General features: G+C 41.6%; 1 protein-coding gene across 3 annotated transcripts; it reads right to left on the reverse strand.

Moving 5' to 3' along the window:
• Nucleotides 1–364: 364 nt before the first annotated feature.
• trip10b (thyroid hormone receptor interactor 10b) lies at nucleotides 365–25,126 on the reverse strand. 3 transcript variants are annotated; one of them, XM_061719998.1, is made up of 16 exons: nucleotides 25,030–25,126; nucleotides 24,878–24,921; nucleotides 19,483–19,598; nucleotides 19,295–19,348; nucleotides 17,748–17,895; nucleotides 17,576–17,638; nucleotides 17,090–17,194; nucleotides 16,807–16,935; nucleotides 16,420–16,566; nucleotides 15,058–15,219; nucleotides 12,963–13,046; nucleotides 10,820–10,929; nucleotides 10,234–10,366; nucleotides 10,084–10,151; nucleotides 1,905–2,011; nucleotides 365–1,815 (listed from the first exon to the last, which is right to left on the reverse strand). In XM_061719998.1, exons 2-16 carry the CDS (start codon nucleotides 24,899–24,901, stop codon nucleotides 1,670–1,672), a joined length of 1,596 nt encoding a protein of 531 aa, XP_061575982.1. In that variant the 5' UTR covers nucleotides 24,902–24,921; nucleotides 25,030–25,126; the 3' UTR covers nucleotides 365–1,669. The 3 variants fall into 3 exon arrangements, with proteins under 3 accessions (XP_061575982.1, XP_061575990.1, XP_061575997.1); XM_061720006.1 differs by lacking the exon at nucleotides 12,963–13,046 and adding an exon at nucleotides 12,748–12,771 and having other exon boundaries at nucleotides 24,878–25,093; XM_061720013.1 differs by lacking the exon at nucleotides 12,963–13,046 and having other exon boundaries at nucleotides 24,878–25,092.
• Nucleotides 25,127–25,406: the final 280 nt, after the last annotated feature.

Below are 25,406 nucleotides of genomic sequence, written 5' to 3' on the forward strand. Positions count from 1 at the left end.
AGGGAAAATGTGAAAGAGCTTAAACATTTAAAACGTGTCTGAGCTACCGGTCCCCTTGCTTATTTGTATCAGCTTTTGGGGAAGAAAAAAAGAATAATGTCTAAGTTGATATTTAGAAAGGAACCACCTAAATCCACAACTTGAGAAACACAAACGGGACCAAGATGGGAGCTGGAGGTTAAACTGCTGTTACACACCTCTATTCTCTACATCTAAATGATGAGATTTGACAAAGCCAGTGCAATTTTGCAATCTCTGAAGCAGCATAAACACTGAAACCTTAAACACAGGAGATACCATGAATTATAAAGTAAGAAAATAAATAGTTTTACTTGTGTTTGATCTCTAGTCCCCCCCCCCCCCCCACTTCCTCTCACCATATTTAAAAAAAAAAAAACAAAACCACTTACAACCAACTTTTTTTTAATTTAAAATTTGAAGTGTGTATATAAGTCTGTCTTCACAGTACTAACATTATATGAACAATGAAAGAGGTTGTAATTCATTCCCTTTTTTTCCACGTTGAAAAGACTTCTGTTCTCAGAGCACATCAACTAAAAGCGATGGCAAACAAAACACTGTCCTCAATATATGTGAGGTTTATTCCAAATCTAAGTTGACACTAGGTGAGGTATTAGCAGTATGACCTACCAGCCTGACATGTTTTAATTTATTGAGAGAAACTGCTTTGTGATTCCTTGGAAAGCATTCTCTCCTGAGCAGCAAAGCAGAAACACTAAAACAGAAAAACTACCACTTGTCACACTGAAGCATTGCTTCTGGTTCAGAGAGAGGACTTTGTCTTGTCTCTTTCATTTTTTGAAGCATACTAAGGACTACTTTATTGTTCAAAGAAGGAAGAAGTATTATACTACACCATATACACACTTACTCTTCATATAGGCACCTGACTGTTCAAAGAGCCATAAAAACGTCAACCCAGCTCTTACCATAACTCTTACTGTTTTATAGTCGTGTTGTTTTAGCACTCTACTGTGTAGTGGTTTCCATCCAGTTAAAAACTAAGTCACTATGATAAAAATCTCACACAATTCCAACAGGAAAGTAGTTTGAATATGAAAACTCCCGAAAAAATAAAAAATAAAAGGTCAGCAGGTTATTAAAAGTTAAAGTGGGCAGGTATCATATACAGAAGGGTTAGCAGAATCAAACATAGGCTACAATGATGCCGACCGCATGCAGCCTTTGCATTAAATTATCCCGAGAGATCCTTCCACAAGTGGCCAGCGCCAATGAAAACCAAACATATTCCAGGACGAATTCAGATCAGATCACCTGAAATGCATTTGGGTGCACATTTTGCTGCCAGGTGTGAACAGACATGCTTAGCATGGGCCATGAGTGATCGGATATCTCAGTACACATTTCAGCGCAAGGTCTGAATGTGGCCTCTGTGACGTATAGTTCAGAAATACATTCAACTGTTTTGTCTTTTTTTAAAAACATGTTTTAAGAGCTAAAATTGATAAGGATTATCCAGGGCAGATAATCTGCATTTTTGAGACAGAATCTCATCCCACGGAGATTGTAAGATACTGTAATCAGCCTTGGTAATCGCTCCCATTCTTCCCTCCATATCGGTCACTGGCTGAAATAAAAGATTTAGAGAATAGCTCCAATTATCTTGAATGACGTGCTGCGATGGAAGTTAAGGTGTGTGTTTGACATATGATGAAGGTATATATCCCTCATCTCCGTTGGCTCTAAGGACTCTCATCCATCCATCTCCTTTATCCTCCTCCATTATACTCAACAGCTCTCCCTCCGTAATGGAAATGGTGCCCTCGCTATTGCCTGCACATAATTGGACATGAGGAAGATGTGCATGAAAGAATGAAAGCAGATTTATTTATGAACACATTTGCAGCAGATTTCAGACGTACCTTCAAAGCTGTACAAGGCAGAGCACTGGCCAACGGGAGTTTCTATGTCATCAAATTCATCATCAAACTCTGTGTAGATGTTCTGAATTGGGTCAGCCGCTACAATCCTGGAGAAACACAATGACAAGGAGGGAAACCAAAGATTTATATTTTCTCAACACTTTCTTTCCATTTAAAAATTTCACATTTACAGAAACTATTTAAAATTTTAGGAAATGGTCTTTTTTTATTGTATTGAAATCTCAAAGGAGAAAACTCAGTTGTATTGTGCTTAAAGAACCATAAATCTGACTTTAAAATATAGCTGTGAGCCAAGCAGACCGCGGCCACAGCAGACAGTTGACATGATCCTGTTAGAAGTGTTTAATGTTTTTTTTTAGAGTGCCAACATGTGGCCTTTTTTTTAACGGTGTGTGCTAGATTGCATCTGAAACCGAGATGAAGTGAAAGGGACTCTGATACATTTGTTGGCAAGGTTTGGATTAAGTTGTGTCTGTCACCACAGTAGACACAAACTGACCCCACATTTAATTTTGTCTGAAGCTCACAAGTGTTGTGTCTTTAGCCTTGGGATACTACACTGAAGACAAAATATATATATCGACATCAGGCGTTTTTGGTTTACCTCCTTTTAAGATTGAAATGGTTTAGCTTAAAACGTCAAAGGGTGATGAAATATGACCTCACCTCTTGTTTGGGAGTTTCAACAAAAATTAATTTGGCTCTTCAACATGCATGTGATTGCGTTTTGTGTGACTTAGTTTTAAGATAATCTGTTTCAGTTTTGGGAAGAATTTAACAAAAAAAAAAGAAGTGACCTAAGAAATCTTATTTGGAAAATGTCATCATGCAGTGTTTCAAACTGACTGATTCCAAATAATTTAACAGGGACTTAATTTTTCAACGTTGGTTAAATGATTCATAAATAATTATTCTGGCTTTGATGTACTGGTGGCACTGGAGGTCCTGATTTAAAGTTGGTGGAAAGGATTTGTCTCAGATCAGAGTATTATATTCTAAAACATTTAGTTTCATTAAACAACCTTTACTGTCTGAGACAGACGTGTCTGTCTCAGACAGTAAAGGTCATCCAACATTGAACAAGCTTACGATTCCTGAAAACAGAACTGTGGAAATCTCTTGGATGAGAAGTGAAAGCTCTTCATGGTCCACAAAAGTAAGTTCTGTTGCATTTTTTGAACCCCAGGCCTCACAGGTCTTAACAGTCCAGCAAGTCTCCTTATCCCCAGCAAGGACAACTATTCAGGTTCAGTCAGAAGTTTTGAATTAATAGAACAGATAAAAAAGAAATGTTAAAAAGAAAAAGAAAAATAAGCTGCCCCCTCCCTCCCTCACATCTATCTATCTATCTATCTATCTATCTATCCATATATGTGTGTGTGTGTGTGTGTGTGTGTGTGTGTGTGTGTGTGTGTGTGTGTGTGTGTGTGTGTGTGTGTGTGTGTGTGTAAATACCAAAATGCACGAGCAGGGTGTGAAAAACTAAGTGCACCCCATGATTTAATAGCTTGTAGAACCACCCTTTCAGCAGTAATAACTTTAACTAGATGTTTTTCTGTATGATTTATATCTTTAGGGACGAATTATGGCCCCCATTTATAATAACTTAGCTTTCTTGAGGATTGTTTATGTACAAATTGACACTTGCAATGGACAACTGGACTATTACGTTATAGATTTGTTTGAGCGCTTGCAATCAATGTGTAGCTTCATGTTCCAGTTTGGTCCAAAGCTTTTTCTGTCTGACAGAGTTCTTAGCTTGTGACCTCATAACTTCATACTTGGACATACAGAGTAGTTTGTGGTCAGCTCAGTCTAAGGTGCTCCAGCCGGGCAGCTGCAAATCACACCCAAATCATCAGCCCTTTAACACTGTGCTCCATAGTTTGCGTGACAAACTTGTTTAAATAAGGGCGCGACAGATGCACTGCACAGGAAACAGTACACTTTCCTGTATGGCAACAATCAATATACTCCAATATAAAATAGAATTGAGATCAAATTTGATAGTAATGACCTGCAGTCAGTGTGGGATGGGATGAAAGGTATTACCAGTCAGAACACTGATGGACAATGGACATTTTGTGTTCATTGAATTATCTTTACTTACGTTTTAATGATGACTTTGATCTTTTGAGCACAGTGAGCAACCGCACTGACAGGCTGCACTCTGTCAGCTCTATGTTTAACAAAGAAAACTGGGCTAAATAGAGAAGAAATACTGGAAGTCTGTGCTGATGAAGTGTGTAGTGTTTTAAAAGATCTTTTGAAATTGTTTCTTAATCTGTAAAAGGTCTTTAAGATCTGGAAGGAATATGTAATTGTATCTGTAGCGAAAAGAAAATCTCCCAAAGAACTGAATGACTTTCAGCCTGCGGCTCTGACCTCAATCATGTAGAAGAATTTTGGGCAATGAGTTAAAAACAACTTGACTAACAAGGTTCGGGGCCTGCTCGATTTATTACAGTTTACATACCAGGGCCACAGAGGAGGAGATGATGCCACTATCACTCTCTTAAACTATTTATACAAACATCTTGAGGGGACCAAAACTCATGGCAGGCTTTAATTTGTGGATTTCTACTCAGCTTTTAATACAATCCAACCCCATATTTTGGCGAACTATTGCCTACTTTTAATCTGGAGGTTGGGTTGGTGAAGACGATCTTAGATTTGTTTTTCTCTTTTTTTTTGGACATGCAGGCCCCAGGGAGTCAGAGCGAACGATGTCCTGTCAAACTAACGACTGTCATCTTACACGTCCACTCGAAAGATGCACGTCTCGTCTGCTGTACATTTTATATGCAGACGACTGCAGGAGTCATTTTGAAAACAGACACTTCCTGATGTTTGGGGACAACAACAACCCTCCTTGAACCGCCACCTTACTGTGGTGGAGGGGTTTGTGTTGCCCGAGTGAGCCTAGGAGCTATGTTGTCGGGGGCAATACGCCCCTGGTAGGGTCTCCCATGGCAAACAGGTCCTAGGTGACGGGCCAGACTAAGAGCGGTTCACAAAGCCTACCATGAGAAGAAATAAATCGAAGACCGTAACGTCGCCCGGATCGGCGTCACCGGGGCCCCTCCCTGGAGCCAGGCCTGGGGTTGGGGCTCGTAGGCGAGCGCCTGGTGGCCGGATCTTTGCCTGTGGGACCCGGCTGGGCTCAGCCCGAAACGGCGACATGGGTCCGCCTTCCTGTAGGCCCATCACCCGCAGGAAGGACCGTGAGAGGCCGGTGCAATGTGGGCTGGGTAGCAGTGCGACTGACATGCCTCGACGACCCAATCCCTGGACCAAAACCCTCACAGTGGGGACATGGAATGTCACCTCACTGGGGGGGAAGGAGCCGGAGCTTGTGCGTGAGGTTGAGAGATACCGGCTAGAGATAGTCGGGCTCACCTCCACACATAGCCTGGGCTCTGGAACCCAGCTCCTTGAAAGGGGCTGGACCCTCCACTACTCTGGAGTTGCCCAGGGTGAGAGGCGGCGGGCTGGTGTGGGCTTGGTCATAGCCCCTCAGCTCAGTCGCCATGTGTTGGAGTTCACCCCGGTGAACGAGAAGGTCGCTTCCCTGCGCCTTCGGGTTGGGAAAAGGTCTCTCACTGTTGTTTGTGCCTACGGGCCGAACAGCAGTGCGGAGTACCCGGCCTTCTTGGGGTCCCTGGGAGGAGTACTTGATAGTGCTCCAACTGGGGACTCCATTGTTCTACTGGGGGACTTCAACGCTCACGTGGGCAATGACAGTGATACCTGGAGAGGCGTGATTGGGAGGAACGGCCTCCCCGATCTGAACCTGAGCGGTGTTTTGTTGTTGGACTTCTGTGCTAGTCACAGTTTGTCCATAACGAACACCATCTTCAAACATAAGGGTGTCCATCAGTGCACGTGGCACCAGGACACCCTAGGCCGGAGGTCAATGATCGACTTTGTTGTCGTTTCATCTGACCTTTGGCCGCATGTCTTGGACACTCGGGTGAATAGAGGGGCTGAGCTGTCAACTGATCACCACCTGGTGGTGAGTTGGATGCGCTGGCGGAGGAGGAGGTTGGACAGACCAGGCAGACCCAAACGGATTGTGAGTGTGTGTTGGGAACGTCTGGCTGAGCCCTCTGTCAGGGACATCTTCAGCTCCCACCTCTGGGAGAGCTTCTCTCAGATCCCGGGGGAGGCGGGGCACATTGAGTCCGGGTGGACCATGTTCTCTCACTCCATTGTCGACGCGGCGGCTCAAAGTTGTGGACGCAAGGTCTCTGGTGCCTGTCGTGGCGGCAATCCTAGAACCCGGTGGTGGACACCGGAAGTACAGGATGCCGTCTGAAGAAGGAGTCCTACCGGGCTATGTTGGCCGGTGGGACTCCTCACGCAGTAGATAGTAGGTACCGGCAGGCCAAGCGAGCCACGGCTCGGGAGGTCCTGGAGGCAAAAACTCGGGTCTGGGAGGAGTTCGGGGAGGCCATGGAGGAAGACATTTGGTCAGCCACGAGGAAATTCTGGAGGACTGTTCGGCGCCTCAGAAGGGGGAAGCAGTACTCTGCCGGCACCGTTTACGGTGTGGGTGGGGAGCTGTTGACCTCGACTGGGGACATTGTCGGACGGTGGAAGGAATACTTCGAGGATCTCCTCAACCCGACTGACATGCCTTCCACTGAGGAAGCAGAGAGTGGGGACTCTGGGGCGTGCTCATCCATCACCCAAGCAGAGGTCACTGAGGTAGTTCGTAAGCTCCTCAGTGGCAGGGCACCGGGGGTGGATGAGATTCGCCCTGAGTACCTCAAGTCTCTGGATGTCGTAGGGCTGTCTTGGTTGACACGCCTCTGCGACATTGCATGGAGGAAGGGGACAGTACCGCCTGGGTGGCAAACCGGGGTGGTGGTCCCTCTTTTTAAAAAGGGGGACCGGAGAGTGTGTTCCAACTACACACTTCTCAGCCTCCCCGGGAAAGTCTACCCCAGGGTACTGGAGAGGAGAATACGGCCGATAGTTGAACCTTGGATTCAGGAGGAACAATGCGGTTTTCGTCCCGGTCGTGGAACACTGGACCAGCTCTATACCCTCCGCAGGGTGCTCGAGGGTTCATGGGAATTTGCCCAACCAGTCTACATGTGTTTTGTGGATCTGGAGAAGGCATTTGACCGTGTCCCTCGTGCCATTCTGGTGGGGTTGCTCAGTGAGTATGGAGTCCTGGGCCCTCTATTAAGGGCTGTCCGGCAGATGATGTTGTCCTGTTGGCTTCATCGGACCGGGACCTTCAGCATGTGCTGGGGCGGTTTGAGGCCGAGTACGACGCGGCAGGGATGAGAATCAGCACCTCCAAAACCGAGGCCATGGTTCTCCATCGGGAAAGGGTGGCATGCCTTCTCCGGGTGGGTGGAGAAGTCCTGCCTCAGGTGAAGGAGTTCAAGTATCTCGGGATCTTGTTCACGAGTGAGGGAACGATGGAGCGTGAGATTGACAGACGGATCGGTGCAGCGTCCGCAGTTATGCGGTCGATGTACTGGACCGTCGTGGTGAAGAGGTCATGAACTTTGGGTAGTGACCGAGAGGACAAGATCGCGGATACAAGCGGCCGAGATGAGTTTCCTCCGCAGGGTGGCTGGACGCTCCCTTAGAGATAGGGTGAGGAGTTCGGTCACCAGGGAGGAGCCCGGTCACCCGGGAGGAGCTCGGAGTCGAGCCGCTGCTCCTTCACATTGAGAGGAGTCAGCTGAGGTGGCTTGGGCATCTGTACCGGATGCCTCCTGGACGCCTCCCTAGGGAGGTGTTCCAGGCATGTCCCTCTGGGAGGAGACCCCACGCTGGAGAGACTATGTCTCTCGGCTGGCCTGGGAACGCCTCGGACTCCCCTCGGAAGAGCTGGAGGAAGTGTCTGGGGTGAAGGAAGTCTGGGCATCCCTGCTGAGGCTGCTGCCCCCGCGACCCGGGAACGGATAAGCGGAAGAAGATGAGTGAGAGTGAGACACTTCCTGATGTTTGGGGACAACAATGTTTTGATCAGTTTGTTCCTGATGGAGAGGTGGAAGAGTGAGATCATTACTTTCCAAAGCTAAATGTAGACAGAAACAAAGACATGGCCATCAGCTTTACTAGAATCAAAACTGGTTGAGACTGTGGGCTGTTGTTAGTACCTGGGGACAGTCGTGAGACTACATGGTTTTAATAGAGACGCATCTCTGATGCTCCTATTTTACAAATCCTATATTGAGTCTATTTTATTTTTTGCCTCATACATATTGGTATGGAAAACTTTCCATGCACAACAAAAATCCTCTGTCCAATATTGTAAAAATGGCCAGTAAGATAAGTGGGATCTGCAAGGTGAGGACACTTTGAGCTGGCAGTGGCCGTCCTGGATGGGGGCATTTATTCTCCTCTCGTCTGGTCAGAGGTTCAGGCTACTGAGGGAAAAGTGCAGTAGATAAAGATTTTATTTTGGTCCAAGTACAATAAAAACACTTTAAGTGTCAATAACATTTTTAGTAGCAATGTAGTATTTTATTAGCTGGTCGTTTACTTATTCTTTATCTTATCTACCTATCATTTCCATTATACCATGAACACTTTTGAACCTCTTCGTTAGCTTGTATCTTAGATTTCTTGTACTGTTGTTTGTTTGTTTTTGTGTGGGTTTTTTAGTAGTCATTACCACTACCGTGAAACCAAAGTTCCCATGAGAGGCAAGTCGGAACTGAACTGATACTGGTGCTGATAGTGTTTGCTTGTTGCCAAACTTGGCACGGTTCATTTATGGCCGAACAGCTACACAGTGATTATATTGTTCCAGAAGACTTGTGGTTTATTCAGACACAAAAGCCCAAATCTAAGTTTTACTGCCTGTTTTTCTTTTTTCTTTTTTACAGAGATAAAAGACATTGTTCTGCAACCCATCCAAACAAGTCATACTCGGGCTACCTGAGCACTTACAGTGCAAAGGCCCTATTGTATCTGTAGGAATTTTTATTATTATTTTTCTGACGAAAGGAGGGAAAACCGAACAGGAAGTCGGCCATTTTGAACATTTTGAATTTGGTGCAATTTATGCCATTCCTTCGGCAGTTAATACGGCCCGAACCGTAACGTGCACCCAGGTGTGTTATACATCAAAATGTGCGTCTCCATCCTGCGACTACGTGCATTACTTTTCTCTTTCAAAAGCGTTACCGTGGCGACGCCAAAAAGCGTGCCCCTCCTTCATCTGATTGGTCCATATTTGATAGTTCCCCAAAAGTCACCACATTTTGCACGCAAGCCAGGCCTGGTGATAAATTTGATATTTCGTGGTTTGCATTGAAGGGCGTGGCAAAATGGCTCAACAGCGCCCCCTAGAAAACTTTTCTCTGCCATAACTTTTGAATGGTTTGACATAGAGAGTCGTGGGTGGTGTCATCGGGCGCTGTATTGAGTCCTTGAGCTTCATTGGCCTGAATTAGCCCGGCCCCTTCTTCTGATTGGTTGTCCCTATTTTCTGCTATAACTTTTGATTGGTTTGACATAGGAAGTCGTGGGTGGTGTCATTTCTGATATGCTTATGGGGGGCGGTGGCCATGAGTGCGAGGGCCCGTTCATCACTGCTTGCAGCTTTAATTTTCTAATTGTGTTGTCATGATTTTTATCAATTAACATGCTACCTCAGGCTTGCAGAGTCTGACATCCATGCCTCGGGTTTTCCTGCAATTTTTCTGAGCCTGGTAGGGTCTAACATTTGCGGGAACTTGGTGAAATGTCAACTCATGGGAAGATTGTCAACCATCTTTACTGTTTTACCCTTGTGAATGGTATTTCTCACAAACTGAGATGACAGAATGACAGACTGGAAACAACCTTCCAACCCTACCCAGACTGACGTGAAGCAACAATGGATTTTTTTCTCAGGTCAGTGATGATGTTTTTTCACCTTGTCACTTTGTTATAACACAAACTAATGCTCCAGACTAACAGACTGACACTATATTTTCATAGTGGTGCCAACACTTTCAGATGATCAATTAATCATGTTATTAGTCACCACTGGGCTGCTGTATACCCCCTTGATTCCTAAAAAAAAAGCAGTTGACTTTATTTTGTACTTCTTCGATATTTTTGCTTATTTTTTCTGAAAGGGTATAGTTTCTTTGATATAACTTTTGTTCCTAAAACATCTTCTTCTAAATGCAGGCCTTACCCGTGTTGATTGTTATTGTTGATGGTGTTGGAGGTTTCCTCTCCACCCACTGCTTCTGATAGCCATGTCTGTTGTAAACAAGGAGGTTAATGATCATTAAAATACAACGCAGTATTTGAATACATGTGTATACTAAGCATGCGTACTAACCTCATATTTGGCGAGCTCCCCCTTCAGGCGGCCCAGGTTCTGCCCAGTTTCTGCGATCTGAGGCTCCAGACTGGAGGGGTCTCCCAGCTGTGGGTTCTGCTCATACACACCCTTCATCTTCACCAGTGCATCACTGATGGCAAACAGAGGCATAATTGTGTTATTGCTTGGCAAAATATGTGAGCTGATTAAGGTTATTTATCTCTCGTAGGGCAGTGCAGGTAGAAGTTCTATGAGACCAGTCGACTAAAAGATTTTATTTGTGGATAAGACTTCCAGAACTAAACAATGAAATAGAAAAAACAATCTTCCAAGAAAGTTTGTACATATACTGCATGGTATAAAATTCTATATGTCTATGTACTTTTCTTGTGCTTCAAGTTCAAGTTAAAAAACATGAGTCAATCTCAGTTTTAATAATAATCTCAGCAATATCTGAGGTCATGTGTGGGAGATATTTGACAACTTTTTATTGGTCTTGTTGTTTCAATTCATAAAAAAGAGCTCAGACATGGCTCAGCTGTTTGCCACTACTGAATGTCTCAGCTTATTTTTTTCCCAAGACAGTTGCTGTTGATGTTTTCACCTTTGATCTTGCTCCTTCTGCAGCTCTTTATTGATGTCATCAATCTTTCCCTGCAGCCTCTTCTTCCTCTGTTCCGGGGGAAGGTGAGAGAAATCCTCAGCAGCATGTGTCTAAACACACACACACACACACACACACACACACACACACACACACACAAAGAAAAAAAACATGCAGACGTTTCTTTGAACTATTAAGTTTGGAAATAGATATATGTTAAAGACAGAGTGAGAGATTACTATTTATCTAGAGTGATTACTGGGATGTCATACGTCCCATGATGCCCCTTACTGTAATGAGCCCGGAGCGAACACCATTTAATTCCATCAGTACAATATTGTAGTTTGGGGATTTCAAAATGAACAAAGAGCAGTCTTTCATCTGTGATGTCATACCAATGCACTAATATAGACATAACTGTCTTTGAAAATAATTTTGCAAAGACCTTTGGCAAATACAAAAAACTGCATATTTCACTGGCAAGAATTGAACATTTTTTCTAAATCATGAAGATGAAAGCAGGGGATTTAGTTTCCTTAGAGAAACTCAAAGTAAAAGCATCGTTATGACAGAATATCAATACTGAGGGGAAGTACTTCAGAGAAACTTGCTCACACAGCATGTTCTGTGATTACTGAGAGAGGAGAGGAAGAGACAGTGACTTTCCAGTTTTCTACAGAGCTTGTTGTTGAATTTTTAAAATGCCATTTGAGCTTTTAGCAACACAATCATGGATCAGTTTACATCCATTTATTTCTGTCTTGTGGTCAATTTCATGTCAAAATACAGCTGCATAAATACTTTTTTTTAAACTAAAGTCATTGTCAAGCTATGAGATGGCCAAGTTTCTTCTATCAAGTAGAATATACATTTGTTTGTAACATTACGTGTATTTGACTTTATTCCCAACATTGAGAATTTTCGAACTTTCAGTCTCCAGCAGGAGAAGAAGCATGTATGCCGTCACAGAGTAAAGACTTGGTCTGTAGTTATGATGCATCCCAAAACAGAAAATGTAACATCGAGTCCCATGAGTGACATTAATTTGATCGGGTTAAATAAAGAGTAACTCCACTGAGATGGATAACCCTGATATTACTGTACACTCCTTTAACAGAATCCACTGGAGCAGTCTGTGGGTCACTAGGTTTACGGTACAAGTAACAGCTTGAAGTACTCAAGCCCAAATTTTTAAAAGACCGTGTGGCTTGACTCGGACTTGGGCACTGCTAATTTAGGCTTGGACTTGAGCTTTCACTGCATTTGGACACATAAAGACTTCAGAGATGAGTCCTCACATTTTAATGTTATTTTATGCCATAATTATTTTGTATATGACTATATCAAGGTTAGGTTAAATATAATCAAATATAAAATTTCTTGCAAGATGCACAGTAGAAAAAAAGTGCACTGCTAATTGTTTAATCTAAAAAAGAAGCATGGAGGAGATGATGGGGATAACTTCTAAATACAGTTCTCGTCTGGTAAGATTTCACACGAGAAGTAAGTTGCTTCAATAATGTTTTTTGCTCAGTTTGCAGAAAAGAGCTGCAGAGAAAAATAATTATTCCTCCTGCAATTGGCGTGAATGGGGAAATCAGCCACAGAGGGGGTTTTTTTTGTACAAAGCTCTTTAGTACGTGGGATCTATGGGAATGGAAGAGGCCATTTGAGGTGCTGCAGTTTTTGGCTCTTCTCTGTTGGCTTAATGTTTCTGCTCCAGAAGTTGCAGCTGGGCTGCATCCAGCTCTCTTAATATATCCATGCTTTTTATTTTTCTTTCTTTTTTTCCCCATGGAGACTTGTGCAAAACATCTATCGTGGAGTTAGTCTTTAAACCGCATTTCCCCATGAAAAGAATCCAGCACCAGACCCTATTATCCAAGCACCTTTTACATTATCCTCTTAGTAACAATAGTAAGCGTTACCATGTGCTTTTCAGCATGTGATATCTATACAGGGAGAAATTAAGATTAAGCATGAGACAACAAAAACAGTTAATGTCAAACACTGTCAAACACAAAAGCATTTTTTTTTTTACAAAAGAACACATGCAACGACCAATATGTGCATCAACAAGCCATTTGAAGAAAGTGAGACTGAACAGAGCTGAGACCTGACCCAAGAATGAAGCGTCACTCACCAACGAAGACTTGTGTATTAAAGAGGAAATCCTGGGTTTTACAGTTTGATTGAACTCCCTCAGACAGAGAGACAGAGAGGAGTGCTGCAGCTTGGAGAAGGGGAGAAAAAAGGGAATGCCGCCAGGTGGGAAAGGGGATGGGGGAGAGAAAGGTGGGGGGGCAAACTGAAGACAGAAGTAACAAGACAAGATAGAAGAAGAAGAGAGCAGTGGAAGAGTGTAGGAGGGAGAAAATGGCACTGATGGTTGGAGGAAAAAGAAGAAGAAGAGTGAGTCAAAAAGGTGCAGAGTGTTTTTGTTATAATATGGATAAAGAGTTACAGAGTGTAAGAAGTGCTTTGGGACATGTCTGTGCAGAAGACAGGAATTAGAACTGGCCCCTGAGGGACACGGGGTGGTGGGTGAGATATGAGTGGAATGCCTGTTGAGAACAGTGTGTGCGTGCGTGCGTGTGTGTGTGTGTGTGTGTGTGTGTGTGTGTGTGTGTGTGTGTGTGTGTGTGTGTGTGCACGGGTTTATTACAAAAAGCACTGTGAGTGTCATTCTGCACTTTAAAAGAGGCCAGCAGGAGCAAGATAAGAAGCATGCCAGGCCCTGGTCTTCATATGGATTTAACTGCCTATGATTTGACACAAAACTTTTAAGCTTTTTCAGGCTTTCATGCCTTTCAAAAGAGGTTGTCATGACAACTACTCTTCCAGACTTACAAAATTACAGGTTATTCAACAGCCAGAAGTAATATGACTCCCTTGAGAATGGATTAAATATTGTGGAAGAAAGAAAAAGTTAGGCTTTTTTTTTTGTACATTTTGATAATGTGACAAAAAGTAAATTAATTTCGTTCACTAATGTGTTTTAAAAAAGAATTATGCATAGATAATGCATAATTTTCTCCTGTTAGACTAAACTTTAAAATTATAAGGAGTGAACATTATTAAAGCACTCACTTTATTTCAGTGCACAGATGAACTGAAAGACTACCGGTAATGCTTTGCTTTATTGCCCTCATTGATGTTGGGATTATAAAGGAAAATGGAATCAAAACTGAAAAAACATTTCAAGGTCAGTTTCAATATTTCTATTATTCACGGAGATCATGAATTTCTATGCCCAATATACCCACCAAATAACTCAACATGTTTTTGGATATGAAGCAGGATTCCCTGGTAAAACCTCTGCAGACAATGGGGAAGCATGCAAACTCCTTACAGAGAGGCCCTTACTTGTATTTTATCCACAAACCTTAAGTCTGTGAACCTCAAATCACTGCGAATGACAGTATCACTGTGCCACCACAGAAAGATAATCTTGGATAAAATTGTCTGCATTCAATTGAATGTATGCTGAGATGTGTCACAGAAAGCTCCAAAAGCTGTATCTCAACAACTCAATATTTCTTTACATGCATGTTTCTAGAGGAACGAGGTTTGTGTGCACTGAACGGATGCTCCCATTTATCGGGATATCTCTAAGTCAACCTACTCAAACTGAACCTTAAAACACAAATATGTAGTCCTTGGTTTTGGGACACTTTTAACATTCTTTAAAAGGGATGTTGCACATTTTAGTGGCTGCAGGTTTAAGTTTCTTCAGTGGCCACCTTGATAATTGTGGACTTGCACAAATACATCACAAACTCTCTGAACATAGATTTGATATCAGTAAATATCAGGGGCTTGTTGTAATCTAAACTAAACACAACCCTTTCTATATTCATGTCACTATAAACTAATGAAAACCTAGTATTGATAGTTATACAGCATTTCTGCTGACCTCTGCAGAGCTCTGAATCCTGACTGTTGACTTAGTTCTCTACACATGTTGTCTTTTGTTTCCTTTTCAGCACAAGTCTGTGTGGTGCTTCAGAAAAGAATAACCAATAAACCCAGCTAGCCAGGTTTGACTTTGATACGACAGGATATTTTTTAGATGATAGCAACGCGCTGACCCAGATTACTTGAACCACATATGAAGAACAGGACACGGCTTTGTTCAGGTTGCTGGAGGAGAGGAGAAGCAGATATGGGTGAGCCAGTGTGGATGTCTGTGTCGTGCTTTCTACGCAACTTCGTGTGTTCGCAGCATGCAAGTTCACCTTGTGTTTCTTGCTGAAAGGCCAGAGCTTGGTGCGAACTTTTGGTGGGTGGAGGCTGGAGTCTGAGGATGCAGATTTGATACCCTGGGTAAAGTCTTCAAAGTCCACGTCTCCAGGTCGCTCAAAACCAGACTTGTGTTGTTCTATGAAAAGCATCGAGTCCTGCAGGGAAAAACAAATGCTTTAGGTTAGAAGCAACAGGTATATTCCCAAAAGATCTTTCAGAGTGTATGAGTTCACAGTTACCACCAGATATTAACAGAAACTCATCAATACTTAGTCATCTTTTATGACAAATTGCAGGCTGTGTCTCGATAGCAATGATTTCTAAATTTAGCAAGCAAACGTCATTACATTCATAGAATTACATACATAGAAACATAAAAACTAGAAACTGGTTTTGCTGCATTTCACACACTGATGTTACTCAGAAAGTAACTGTACCTGGTCAACAAACATCCAAGCACTTACAGTCAACTCTATAAAACCATGACGCGTTTTTGGCCTTTTAAATATATATTTATAAGTGACATTTGAAGGTCTTTAAAGGTGAAATTAACTATTTGGTAAGTAGAAAATGTAAAAGTTAGAATACCACACAATACAAGCAGGGATTCACCTTGTCAGGTAGATGAGAAGAGATATATAAGGAGGTGAGAAAAACAATTCAAACTGCCATTTAACTGTATTCAAAAAATAAACAACACATATCTACAAACAAAACTGGATTATTGACTCATTCACATCCATGGAAGCTGTACACCACATACTCAGTCTGACTGGATGCAGTCTGCGAGAGTTGAAATGCTTCATGAACAGCGACTCATGACCTGCTTTGCAGCAGCTAGATCGCACACACAGGGATTCACAGACTGTGCCAACTTTGGATCCCCTGCAATATCTGCCCCCCTTTGTGGACAGTGAACGAGGAATAAAGCAAAACACAAATGGTCCATAAACAACCAGCTCTGTATTTATTTTACTGAGTAATCTGAGTGATAATCAATATTTACTTAATCTCGAGGTTTTTTATTTTACTTATATATATTTTTCTTGCAGACATGCAGATACTGTATGTCTAAAATATGGTAGGAATCGATTAAGATGCAACTATACTGGTTTATTCTTTAGTATGTCCCCAAGAAGAAGAAAAAAAGATCCTTAAAAAAGTCTCAGGCCCATTGAGATCAACACAATTTGGTACAGTTACTGGTCTATGACGCCGGGGTTATCTAATCAAGTGATGCAAATGATAGGGGTGATTGTTCTTCTGGTATTCTTATAAATACCAGACATTCGCTCCCTGTCAGATCAGTCAAGTGCCATATGTGACAGAATGGCAAAATGTCATCGCACACTTGCCTGTTTCTCATCAATTTTTGCTCCTGCTGCAGAGATTCCCTCGAGACATTTGGAAATGATGGGAAGAACGTTCTTCTCAATGTCTGAAAACTGACAGTAGCCCTCTGCCAGACGCCGGATCCTCCGCTCATCCATGTCCTGCAGTTTCTGTTTAGCACACACATTCAGCTGCCTGTTTCAGGTTCTATAATGTCACATTGGTTATGCTTCTACATGTCTAGTGTGTATTCAGTGTGCTCACATATGCCAAGGAGTACATACTGTATTTACCCAAGAAGGACAGCTCAGTGGGGTGTTTTCATTCAAGCATTTCACATTAGCAGGAATGTAATGTGATCTCTGGCTACTGGAATATACAGTATTTGTTTAGACTGGTCTTTGTCTCACATTCAAGATCTGTGGTATCTCTGTGTAGTAGAAGTACTTCTGGTCCTTGTTGTACTTCTGATGCTGTGCTGCATAATCGGTCCTGCACTCCTCCGCAGTGTGTTTTCGCATATGGACATGCAGCTTGACCTTCAGAGTGAAGGACAAATGGAAAGAAAGAAAAAAAAGAGGGGAAGATGAAAAGATGCAAAGCCAAATGCATTGTAGAGGAAATGTAGGAATGGTTGCCGAAGGGAAAAAAAAAAACGCTTGGTTTTCAGTCATTGTATTTCTGAGTGTTTACCTTCTCAACATCAGGTTTAGTGGCATTAGGGTCGTGCTCTGTCTTCTCTGCTTGTTGTGTAGCTTTTTCCGCCTCTGCCCACTCCTTGGCAAAGCGCTTTTTTGTCTGCAACAAAACATGATCACAAACTTTATTAAACTTAAAGACTTGCACATCAACAACGTATGCACATCAGGGGATTAAACCCTACTTGATTATAGACTAAAGGGAATTTTAGATCATAATTTACTTTGTTGTACCACTACAATTAAACAATAAATGAATTTTCTCCAGAAAAATTATGCTTGTTTTACTCTGTCAATGAAATACTCGATTTAGTGTCTGCTTTTAAGCCTGACAGGTTCATTTAAGATACTGTGATAGGAATTAATGGAAACAAAAAAACACTTTAAGAGAACTGATTCCACATGAGACCATTGAAAAGTTATTTCAAATAGCAGTCATGTTATCAAACTAAATATCTGTAAAGAATAACATGTGACTCACACTTTCTAGTTGTTTAAAGCTGCTCTCTAAAGTCTGCTGGGCCTTCTTGGTATCAGACAGGTGCTGGGGAAGTAAAAGGTTGGAGTAAATGCGATGCAGTTTAAGATAATAATGCAGCATACCAGAGATATCTGCAATCCGTCAAACCTCCCCGTTCCTCCCTCCTTCTCACTGTTTTGCGCTCATGTTTGAGGTCCTGTAGGTATTTGGTGAGTTCAACACAGATGCTAGTAGTCATGTTTTCAGCGATGAGTTCCCGTTGCCCGGCGTAATCATTCAGCTCGTTCAGGATCTCCTGGAATGATGCATGATTGCTAAATCTGCAGCAGAAAAGACAGCAAAATTAGACAATTTGACGAAGACTCAAATGGATGAAAGAACACATGGATGTTACAACAAACCCTCTCTAGCGAACAACAAAGGAGCTTTTGCTTAGTCCTACTGACTGTTGCTACGCCTCTACATCTTTTATACTCAAAATGCGTTTGAAAGATTTTTTTCTCTCCAGCCACACTTTGTTTACTAAAGGAGCTTGAGGCTCCTTTTAAGAAATGAGACTCTTTAGCACCACCCTTCACCACGACGGCCGTCGGGGGTACTGCAGCCAACAGTGAAGCCGGCACGGGAGAACGGGGAGAACGCACATGCAGCGTCATGTGACGTCACATCCGCAGCCCAGCGCGGGAAATTCGGGACCGAATTGCAGCACATTTTGCAGCACACAGCCTGTTCAAGGCAACGGAGAGATACACTAGAGGGCTCATTATTTTGGGTTTGGAACGCTTCATCTGACATTATTACTAGAAAACTTAAAATGTATACGGATTTTTTTCATAAATCTTGCCACAATCCAGCCTCAAGCTCCTTTAACATCAAACTTTTACATTTCAACTGTCTCCAGTAATTACCGATGTTCCTCAGGTCTCTTTCCTGGGGTCCCTTCAATTAATCATCTATTGACTTCCTGTTGCCCATATAGTTTAACATCCACTTCTATTGTTACGATGAGGATGGTACTGAGACATACGGTAGTCCACTTTTTCACCCAACCCTTTCTTCCGCAACAATCTCAAACTTAACAATGATAAAACAGAAATTCTCCTCATTGACACTAAATCAATTTTGACGGAATTTGACTTTTTTTCCCATTGCTGCATGCACAGTCAATGCTTAACAGTTGAAGCTTTAGTAATAAAGCAATCCTGTTCAAGGAGCTTTTATATTAAGCTTTTTATATCAACCCTCATCTGCATCTGTGTGTTTATCTGTGTCTGTGTTGTATGTATGAATGTTTCCCATAATTACGCTAGAATCCAAGTTCTTCTCCGGTGCTTCTCCGGAGCTAGCTATCTAGCATTTGAATCATCAACTTTGGGGTATCAGTGCTCCTCCAACACTGCAAGACACCTCTCTCTTTAATGGATCAGTGTCTGAAGTTAGTAACTGTGGCTATTTGCTGAAAAAACAAACATCTCCATGTTTAAACTCCCTTTTCAGGCTTCTGTTTAAATCAGAAGAAAGGTCACCTGAAGTTTTACTGCTAACTTTATTTTACAACAACAAGCTACAGATGAAAAGGTCTGCCGGTGATAATCACATGACTAGCAAAAAAAAAAAAATTAAATCGACATAGTCAAGGAATTTTTGGAATTCACAATTAAATAAAATCATATCATGAAAAAAAATTGAAAAATGATAAGTTTGTATGTGTGTTCTCACTTGCAGTCCTGCTCATCTTTACTTCCTCGTTTGGCGTACTTCTTTGACAGATTCCTATTGGAAAATATATTTTTTAAAAAGCAAAAAAAAGCTGTGTAAATATGTTTACATAACAAGGACATTTAAAATGCCAATTCATGTATAAAGTCATTCATGTATAAATTGAAACATGCAGAGGGAAAGCTCACCTGAGCTGCTTGGCGTAGTTCTGCTCTACCTCTGTCCGCTCCTTCACAAACTTTATGTAGCGGTCCACCAGGTCGAGGCCGGATTGCGTGTGCTTGTCGATGACATCATACTGGTCCTGTGAGGGGAATCGTACAGAGAGAGATAGTTGTCTGTATGCAATGCATCTGTTGAGGTGTAGGACACACCTGCGCTGAAGTATTTTGAATACTGGCACATTTTTCATTGTGATTTGTATTTGTCCACTTCTGTAATGACCTCAAGGGCGTGACACTGTAGGATATGCATCCCTTTAATGAACAGTCCAAGTAAGGGAATACCACAGAATGAGGTTTAATTTAAATATGCTGATTGAATTATATATTTTTTTCATTTAGAAATGCTGAACATGATTCATGTCTTGCTCTTCAGAGTTAAGAATGTATTTGTGGCTTATGTGAAAGTAAATCACACAAAGTAAATGCTTTTGTGCTTTTCCCACTGAAAAATTAGCATTTTTGTTGCAACATATGATGTAACCATCACATAAGGCTAGTGTTAATCATCATACCTGTTTTGTTTTTATTTTGGCACAGCGTAAAGAAAACACATTTACCCTCATTTCCCCTTTCATCAACCCATTATCTTTATACAATCAGTTTTTTATGGTCACATCCTGTATTTTCCACAACAAATAGATCTGCACATGCTGATCTAAGCTACACCATGGTGCAAACACATTTAGAAGACATGATGTTGCAAACCTCAAATTCTAACAGTAAAAGAGTTTATTATTGTTTTACTGCAGTTATTGTTTTAATATGGTCATCTCCATAACATAAACACTTTTCACTCTTTGTTTCCTTAATCTGCTCTGTAATATACTTGATGGTAACAGTTACTATTAACAGCAGAGTTTTAAGCAAATAGATCAAGTCTCTGTCTAACTGCTCCTCGGGGAAATACCCAGCATGCAACGCGAAGTGTCTAAATTTAAACTAATTCCAGGATATCTAAAATTTTGGGGCAGCCACAAAAAAATGTGAGTAAAATATCTAATCATCCTTCAGTCTGTTCTACGTGTTAACCCTATGATGCTGGATGGAACACAACTGCTATATGAACGTCTATATTAAGTTCTGACACCTCATCATTAAAATAAAGAAACAAAAAAAGAAAAAAAACAAACAAACAAATATATATACTATATATATATATATATATATATATATATATATATATATATATATATATATATATATATATAGAGAGAGAGAGAGAGAGAGAGAGAGAGAGAGAGAGAGAGAGAGAGAGAGAGAGAGAGAGAGAGAGAGAATTTTCTGTGTCTTCTTTAAGGTTAATAATGTAAGCACTACACTATGGCCTGTCCAGAGAGGATACCTGGTACATCATGTTAACGTTTCATTGGACCTTTCATTCAACCTTTCCTCAGTGCTTGACTTTTGGTCAGTTTGTGTCTTAAAAAATGTTCCTCCTACTCTTCATCTATTTATGACAATGTTTGCTCTCAAATCCTCCTTTTCTTTGATTTCAATGTTTCTGTACTCTAATGTTGTGGTAGTTAGTACATTTTTGAAGTCATCTCTCTCTTTGCTTTATCTTTTGTAGATAAAATGATGGGTTCTTCTTATTCAGCTGATTTCTTAAATAATCTCAAACTTCTTATTGGAATTCATTTTCGTGTCTCTAACAATGGTAGAGTAGAGCCACAGACTGTGCTCAGTTCATATGTTGTTGTTGTTGGTGTTTTAATTCTGTGTTGTAATAACTTATTTTCTTTTAAATCACCTTTGAACTATGGAAAACACAAGAGATTTTTCATAAAGCTGAAAATGTCTCATCAAATAACCTTTATAGTTAGTCACACAGAGCCTCAAACTGTTTACAGTCACATAAGGCAAAGAAAAGTATGAAATCCTTAAACTTTAGGACATGGAGAATATTTGAATGTATTGCTTTGAAGGTTACTGTAATAATAAATCCATCAGGTGATGTGGATTCATTGATGCAACCAGTGTATATCTCTCAAAAACTGAGCTCTTTACTGAATTTAGGGCTGCAATTAATTACTGTCCTCCTTGCCGACTAATCTAATCATTCTTTCCTCTTCATTTAATACTCTTTTCATCTTTGGAGCTTTAGCAGAGCCAAAAATGTCATAACAAGTTCCCTGGGCCCCAAAACAAACGATAATTTGTGGAGCTGGAACCTGAATTTCACTCACACACACAACATAAATTGATGTGGTATGAATTGATTTGAGGCCTGACAATAGCCTCTCATGCACATGTACACAAATACACGCCCAAGTTCAAAGGTGCAGTTGTGAAACATAACACCTGCAGTAGCCTTCCCCCAGCATTCTTCTGTCTCCAGATACTTCCTTGCATTTAAAAACATGCACGTACACACCTATCTCACACAAAACCTGTTGAACAGGTAACATTTGTTTTCTCAGTCCCCAATGGCTTTTGTCTACACAGAACTGTATAATGGCAAAGAGTAAAGGGCTCTCTGCAGACGAATGTGACCATGAAACGAAACATTCTGTTTACATGGAGAGTCTGGACGCACACACGGCCTCAGGGTGGTTCCCACTGCTGTGCCTCTTGTGCAACACAAAGAAAGACTCCACATCTGGTTGTTCATGTGCGAATAAGTGCGTGCTGGAGTTCCAAGGTGTTGCGGAGCAGGAAGCACAGATAGCGATGTCCTCAGAGGAGAAATGAGCTAAATGGAGATAACACACAAGCGCAGTTGGCGATGCCCTAGATTCAAGAGAGCTGGGAGGGGGCATCGGAGAAAGGACGGACAGGGTTAGAACAAATAAGAGGACAATGGTGTGACATAGATTGTTTGTCCCAGGAAGGAAAGCAACAGGGGAAATCAGCTGACCAAGAACCAAGTAGTGAGGCCAGGTACTGATGGAGAGATTACAGTTCAAATCTTCGAGCTCTGTTCTTGTATGTATGTCCCACTTCTGTTGCAACGCCCCATTGCTCTACTGAATTATATCTGCATGTTTGTGTGAGAGCAGGAAATACTGATCGTGAGACAGAAAGGGTTCAGGAATGAGATAATCGTTAGCTCAGTGTACCTCCGCCCAGCGAGTGACGATCCCAGGGGCCTTCCTAAACCCTGGAACCAGTTGGTCTGGCCCCTATGACGAAGAGCACTGGCTGTAGCATCAGTGTTCCTGATCCAGCTGATCTTGGACTGAATTCTAGCTCATCTGCATCATAATGTAATGGTGCCAAACAGGAAGGCTGACTGCACTACCCAGCTGTAAATCAGTGTCTCAGTTACTATTAGCTTTTGTCAAAGTGGTAATTTACTTAAGTAGGTAGAACCACACATGCCTTTAGACTCCCTCAAGGCACAGTTTAGGAAATGCAAGGCATTTTTTGCTTGATTAGTGTCTGATATGGTAGTTTCACTTGTTTAAGTTGCCTTCTCACGTGTCTGAATCAAAAACTAGTTATGATGTCACAAAATCCTGCCGATAAGCGTGACGACCAGCCAGAGGTTTCAACCTCGACGTTCGGTGTTTAAATGCAAACATGACTCTGACGGAAAAGTCTGGCACTTGCAGAAAAAAAAGAGGAAGTAAAGCATCTGACTGACCTCATTATCTACACTGAAGTAGATCATCTTCAAACTGTTTGATTTATTGTCCGAATAGCCAAAGTTATATAATTAAAGTGGAAATAATGTGCTTTTCTGTGGTTTTGGACTTATCTCACAAGCCAAAGTGACTTTGCACCACCGTCCCTGTCTCTTGCGATGAGTACCTATTGCTATTTTACAATGTCACACATCAACAGCGATGTAAGTATATTACAGAGGCAAGTAAGAGACCCAATAAAGTAGTGACAGAACAGAAAAATGAGAAACTGACCGAGTAAAAGACTGAACAACACAAAGTTTTGAAGGCAACTTCAACTCCGTCCCTAAAGCTGGGTAACAAAAGGTTAATTTGTGCTGCTTTAGGACAATGTCATCTTGCTTGAGGAGAGTAATGTTCCTCATGTATTTTTTGTTATTGTTCTTAAGTAATAACAGACTGTTTTGAGCGCAGAGCTAATGTAGAAGTTTCCCAGGTAAGACAGCAATGTTTGGAAAAGGCCATCTGATATCCACTTTAAAAAAGATATCCTACTGAGCTGGTAGTAGGTGTTGGTGCCAGAGACAGACTCCAGCAGGCTAACAGTTGCTGTCAGACCTCATATATTCACACTTTATGACTTTCATAAACTATTTAATGGAACTATTTTGATAATTTATTTACTGTTGAAAAAAATATGCTAAAAAAACGTTTATCCTTCATTTTTCATTTTTGCACATTATATATAAACCATAAATTCACAAATACCAACAATAAAATAAAATAGCTATAATTCAGGTCGTGATTGAAGTTTGTTTTCTTTTCTGAGAGTGTCGTAAAAAAATAAAATAAAGCCAGCATTAATGATGCTATCAAACACAACCCGAAGCCGCACCCAGTCTGTGCTGAACTGATCCAAAATCATAGCAGGATTTAGTGAATATTTATCTTTGCTCCTCAAAAGCAGTTTCTCGAACAAACAAGTGAAGAGTTTTTTTGTTTGGCTTAAAACCACCGTCTGTATATAAAAAAGAAAGAAAACTCATACATTATGCATTGTATGTAACATCCATTTCCTTGCATGCAATTCTCCAGTTTTGTCTGAATGTAAATGGTGAAGAACTTAGTGATTTTTTAATGATTTGTTGATTGACAGAGAATTCAGCAGGAAATGTGTCTATAAACTGAGCATTTCGTTTCTGAAATGGGAGGATTTCCTCTCTTTCTGTGTCTCTTTGGGTGATGGTCAGACAAAACACGCCTGTGATGACAGCATTGCTGACATTTTGTCAGCACTAGAAGTTTGTGGTCCTTTACTGCTGGTGCTTTTTTGACCTTTTGACTGAAAGCAGAATCACAGCTGACCAGAAGCAGCAAAGACAACATAGCTTCATTAACGAAACCAGGAGGCTTCCTCACAAATGCTGCTAATAATGAAACCTGGCTTCAAGGGCATTACAGAAAAAAAGCAGTTTTGCTCTTTCATGCAAGCTTTTCCCACTTTAATTCCTAAAGTTTAGGGTGATTAAGAGCACATACACAAAGGAGTGCAGAGGCTTTAATTTTCCAGAGAGACTCAGAAGCCTGCGTGCTCCTCAAGGACGAGGTATGCAGCAGGAGTTGTGAAATCCTCCCCAGAAAGACTCCTGCTTTTCTCTGTTCTCTGGCAAACAACACTACATAAAGTGTCGACAAATAACTACAGTCGGGTAGGTTACACTTTAGAGTTGTTAAGGGGAAAATGTCTGTAAAAAGTTCCCCCGGAGCGCTCTCTGTGTCAGCTGTCAACTTACCCAGAGATCTGTTCCCCAGTCCATGTCTGCAGGAGTTCCGCTGTCTTTGGGAAAGGGAGGAATACCCCTTTGTTTAGTCTTTTAAAACAAAAGCAAGAAGATTAAATAGAAAACACAAAAATATCTTCTCTCGGAGCAAATAATCCTCAAACCTTGGAGGCTTGAAAGCGGAGATGGCGGAGGAAATGTTACGAGGAAGTGTACGCCTTCTCCCTGGCACGGAGGTGCGGCTGTCCTGTTTCTGAGAGAGAGAGGGAGGGAGGGAGAGAGCGCTGTTTTCCTGAAACAACTTTTGGTCCAACAGACACAGAGGAAGGAGGGGTCTGAAAACCTACCAGCAGTGCCTCTGTTTGCGTTATCTTACAGAAGCAGCTTGAGGTTATTTCCATCTGAAATGTTCCTGAAATGTTCCGAGATCTATTCAATAAACGAGTTGGCTGACAAGGGAAAAACAAAAGCAATGCATGCTTTACATCGCAAAGACCCGAAACCAAGGCTAAATCCTTAAAGGGGACCTATTATGGCATCT

The sequence above is a fragment of the Cololabis saira genome, chromosome 1, assembly GCF_033807715.1.
Source record: "Cololabis saira isolate AMF1-May2022 chromosome 1, fColSai1.1, whole genome shotgun sequence".
NCBI lineage: Eukaryota > Metazoa > Chordata > Actinopteri > Beloniformes > Belonidae > Cololabis > Cololabis saira.